Consider the following 4,472-nt stretch of genomic DNA (forward strand, 5'->3'; position numbering starts at 1 on the left):
GGTTGGTTGGTTAGCTGGTTGGTTTTTGGTCGGTTGGTTGGTTGGCTGGTTGATGTTTCTGTCTGATAGTTAGCCCGCTAGCGGTTTAGTTCGTTCACTGGTTCGTTCATCTGTTGGCTGCTTGGTTGGTTTGTTTGTTGGAGGTTGCTTTGATGCAGGAAACGTTTGTTTGAAAACTGAACAAACGGCAAATTCTAGATTTACAAGGGGCAAATAAAAGAACAAAGGAACTCTAGTTCTTGTACGATGATGTCCTCTTCCGGATGAATGGCTTCCACATGCCAGTGCTGTGCACTGGTCATTTCCCAAGCATCTACAAGAACAACGTTCATCCCGCGGAACATTTCTCTCATTATCAAGTCCAGCTTGTACACCCTCCAACTCGCGGAAACCGGCGTATTCGTGTTTGCCGACTTGATGACCACCAGAGTTTCAGGACTCCTGTGCAGTAAACGTTCTATTGCAACACGGACGGCTTCCATTCTTTTCCTGTAGACTTCCCTAGGGTACGAGTTGAAATGTGCCCATATGGTGATGCCAACCACATCGTTCGGTCCTCCTGCAGTTTCATCGATGGTGTTAGCGACATACTTGATGAGGAACGTCCGAGTGAAAGGACAAAGACGAGGCGGTCCGTGTGTACGATAGTTCAGCGTTATGTTATTAACAGTATCTCGGGCGAGCAATGGTCCAGTTTTGGATATGGCATCAGGAATATGTGTTTCGGTCATATTCATGATTCTGACCAAATGTTCCCACCACTGCCGAATGGTAGAGTCACCCATGAAATACAAAGTTTTCCCCTTCAGGCATTGCTGCCAGTCGACCCGGCTGGAGAAATGTCTGTTCTTACAGACGAGAGAGTTCCACACGCCGTTCCGATAGAACCCAGATATCTGTGGAGTGGCCAGTCCCTGGACACACCGTCTGCGATTGGCCAAAGGATCTCGCCCTGTGTTAAAAATTGAGAACGGCACATGAGAAATCCAGTGCCCATACTTTTTTGTGGCGCTGGTGCTGGGAAGCCGAGCAATCAGACATCCCTCCTCCTATTTTTCTAACGGAGAGAAATTAGGCGACCAAACTGCCTCTTAACAGTAAAAGACGAAATGATTGGTCAATAGAGAGGAAGCAACTAGTTTTTACCGACTTCCCTTTCAGAGCTTGCTGGGCCAACCTGACTGCCTCATGTGTAGGACGACACGGGAGCCCGTAAGCCTATAAGTCTAAGTCCCTTTCTTCATTATTCGTAGAATGTTTCATGATGCCAAGGCCTTTGACATTTTGTGTCCGAAAATTTTCTTGTATGCCCTACCAACAATACGTAATGGAGGGAATGTTGCTCACCTTTTTTAACATAGATTTGAGATGGAGATCCAGAAATTTCATGCACTTCGTCGCCCCTGTGACGGTGGTCAAGACACAAAATGTTGTGAAAACTCCAGTGTACAGATTTATACTATCACGCAGGCTCAACTTATCAGGCTGCATTAAACAAAATGTTTAACACTTAAGTTCTCATTTTGAGTTAGGCCACAGCAACTAAATTTTATGGATGATATCCCCTGCAGACGGCAAAAATAGTGAGATAGGGCGAAAAAAACAAGATGGGTAAAAAAACAAGATGGCTAAATTTTCAAAATATACACAATAAACTTTTATAAAATAAATGAAGCTAGAAATATTTTGATTGTATTGACTGGAACTAAGAAAAAAGGGTGTCCCCTTTTTTCTTGGTTCCAGCCAAAACAATCAAAATGATGACGTCAAAAATACGTTATATTACGTCATGATAGCACCAAATTTCTTAACATTTAAAAGAATATTATGTCTACATCATTATGTCTAAAAATATGGTGGTCATACGATAAGTTGTTTAAGAGTTACAGGAGTTAGAACAGACGGCCCTCTAGGACGTGATGTGCCGCTAGGCACTTTGTCCTGAATCACGACGAAGAAGAAGAACCCACACACACACACCCACCCCCCACCCCAACGCCCGACGCCCGATAAATTATCTAAGCACCAGTGTTTAGATAATTAAACACTGGTGATTATTTACTTTAGTAAAGTTCTTCGTGTTATCGCCAATAGAAATGGGGCCTTCTGATTGGTCAAAGTCACTTATGACGACAGAGCAATGTGACTTTCTTCAGCGGGTCTGTTTTAGATAATTAAACAATGGTGATTATTTACTTTAGTAAAGTTCTTCGTGTTATCGCCAATAGAAATGGGGCCTTCTGATTGGTCAAAGTCACTTATGACGACAGAGCAATGTGATTTTCTTCAGCGGGTCTGCGCTTTCAACCAAGCACAACAATTTACCCCTATTCCTGTAGATATATGTGTTGAGTTTAACGTGATTTCAAAGATATTAACATTGTCCGTTAACATACCTGCCATGCAGATTCCCACCATACACCCGCTTGTACCTGATGCCATAGTCTCCTGGTTTGTCACAAGGAATGTTGGCGGGTTTCTCACAATACCACCAGGCGCCTGCATGCGGGTCCGAGTAGTTACAAACTGCACTGGTGGTCTTTAAGATATCCGGGTCTACGTTACACTCGGTGTCAATCGTGTCATTTCCTACTATGTAACGTTTAAGGAACATTACGTGCATAGGGTACTTAGGGATATTTCTTTCCCTGACATCGATAGACTGTTTTGTCAGGACCAATTGGATTTTGATGGTGACCTCCCCCTCCCACAACAGTCGGAACGTCGCCGTGTAAGTACCGTTCTGGTGGTCCGTTATGATACCGACTGCACCAGAACCTGCCTTCCCTTTCACTTTGGTAAGGATGGACGCACGAAAGAAATCGCCAATGTTTGTAACTATGTTATTTTTTGTATCTTTGGCAAAAATGGCAATATGTAACGTATCTCCGACAGAATATTGCCTACCAGACTCAGAAGCCAAGGAAAACTTGAGCTGTTGCAAATAAACCTCAGCAGAAAATGGTTTGGTCTTTTTTTGTAACACTGGAGAAAACGGTTTGGTCGTTTGTAACACCGGTGGAAATGATTTGGACCTTTTTAACACCGGAGAAAACGGTTTGGTCGTTTTTAGCACCGGTTTAGTCATTTTCCACACCCGGTTCACAGTTACAGTCGAATCATTCCAGCTATTTCGAAATGAAGGTAACTCATAGGAAAATTTTGCCGGAAACCATTGCATTTTCATCCTCTGTTGGCTCATCCATTGTAGGTCCTAGGAAGAAATAAGAATTGTTCAGTAGAATGGTAAGAGGCGGTCAAAAAGTCTGTTCCGTTGACAAATCTCAAAACGTTTGATGTAAGTTTATAATGTACCTTATTATACATACTGTAGTACAGTAGAAACACTGCAATACCCAGTGCGAGTGCTGTACCAAACCACCTGCGCCTTCGCCCACACCCAAACAGTTTCATTCGGTCGTTCCTTGTGTCCTTGTTGGGAGAAAAACAAAGATTGCAACTTCAAATTTTCTCAGATATCTGTCAAAAAAAGAGTAAAGATGCGCAATATTCAATACCTCAATCTTGTGGATCCAACTACTAATTGTGTTCGTGGATTTATCTACTTGCCAAGCGAGTCCATTCCAAGTCACCATGAGGTGATTTTTAGGTGATTTTTGTAATTAATCTGAATTATTTTGAATAAAAGAATATCTGAGCCACAATGATTAAATTCTTTTAAAAAAATGACTAAGAAAATACTCATCTATTTGAATTCCTTTGAATATTTTAGAAACATTTTGAAAGTAACTGTACAAAAGTATCTTTATCTAGAATAATTGTGAAACCTCCGTGTGATTATTTCACATTCATAAATATGTGTAAACTTTGCTAAATGGTAAAACTAGTTTATTGCCCCCATAAAAGTAAGCCCTATTGTTGCATCTGTATATTTTTAGATTTCACTGCTGGGTACTGGTGGATCCTTTGTGGTGGGCCATTGTTGCATGGCATCCAACCATACCTTGCAAGGATGTGTGAATTGCTATCTTCCCAGCCCACTGAACCATTTACAAAAAATGGTAGAAAATGGTAAATAATGGTAGAATGCTGTTATCATTATTTAGAAACCATTAGAAGTATCCAATTTCACACCATGAATATTTCCAAAGTTTTACAGGACAGGGGAAATATTTATAAAGTTGAAACAATGTTGAAAATATTTCTTAAGTATGAAATGTCCTAGACATATAATAACAAAACTTCAAAATCAATTGTAAACAATGGCAACAAACATCCGCACGGTGTCTTGGAATTGACTCTAACTAGCCTATCTATCTGTGATAAAAGCAATACTATGAGACTATAAATGGCATGGTCACTATTTTGAAAGCTATGCACATTACGGCTACGGTCCAATTGGCAAAAAGGGGTCCTTTTCACGGGCTATTTGGGGTCATTTAAATTCGGGCGTAACCCCTATGTGGCCCTTTGGGACACCCTGTGTCTCCCGGGACACATTGACTTTATTT

At 41.3% G+C, this 4,472-nt stretch overlaps 1 protein-coding gene across 1 annotated transcript; it reads right to left on the reverse strand.

Moving 5' to 3' along the window:
• Positions 1 to 187: 187 nt before the first annotated feature.
• On the reverse strand, positions 188 to 3,555 carry LOC118406285 (NXPE family member 3-like). Its single transcript, XM_035806214.1, has 3 exons — positions 2,397 to 3,555; positions 1,348 to 1,403; positions 188 to 952 (listed from the first exon to the last, which is right to left on the reverse strand). The coding sequence occupies exons 1-3, from the start codon at positions 3,200 to 3,202 to the stop codon at positions 201 to 203; spliced, it is 1,614 nt and encodes a 537-aa protein (XP_035662107.1). The 5' UTR covers positions 3,203 to 3,555; the 3' UTR covers positions 188 to 200.
• Between the last annotated feature and the right edge of the window lie 917 nt (positions 3,556 to 4,472).

The sequence above is a fragment of the Branchiostoma floridae genome, chromosome 19, assembly GCF_000003815.2.
Source record: "Branchiostoma floridae strain S238N-H82 chromosome 19, Bfl_VNyyK, whole genome shotgun sequence".
NCBI lineage: Eukaryota > Metazoa > Chordata > Leptocardii > Amphioxiformes > Branchiostomatidae > Branchiostoma > Branchiostoma floridae.

What these genes read in the sequence shown, in the direction of transcription:
- LOC118406285 (XM_035806214.1), bottom strand. Translation starts at nt 3,202, where the DNA reads ATGAGCCAACAGAGGATGAAAATGCAATGGTTTCCGGCAAAATTTTCC. An exon ending in GGTGGGAATCTGCATGGCAG is followed by an intron (nt 1,404 to 2,396) that starts GTATGTTAACGG and finishes CCACCGTCACAG; the next exon opens with GGGCGACGAAGTGCATGAAA. An exon ending in TCAAATCTATGTTAAAAAAG is followed by an intron (nt 953 to 1,347) that starts GTGAGCAACATT and finishes TTTTTAACACAG; the next exon opens with GGCGAGATCCTTTGGCCAAT.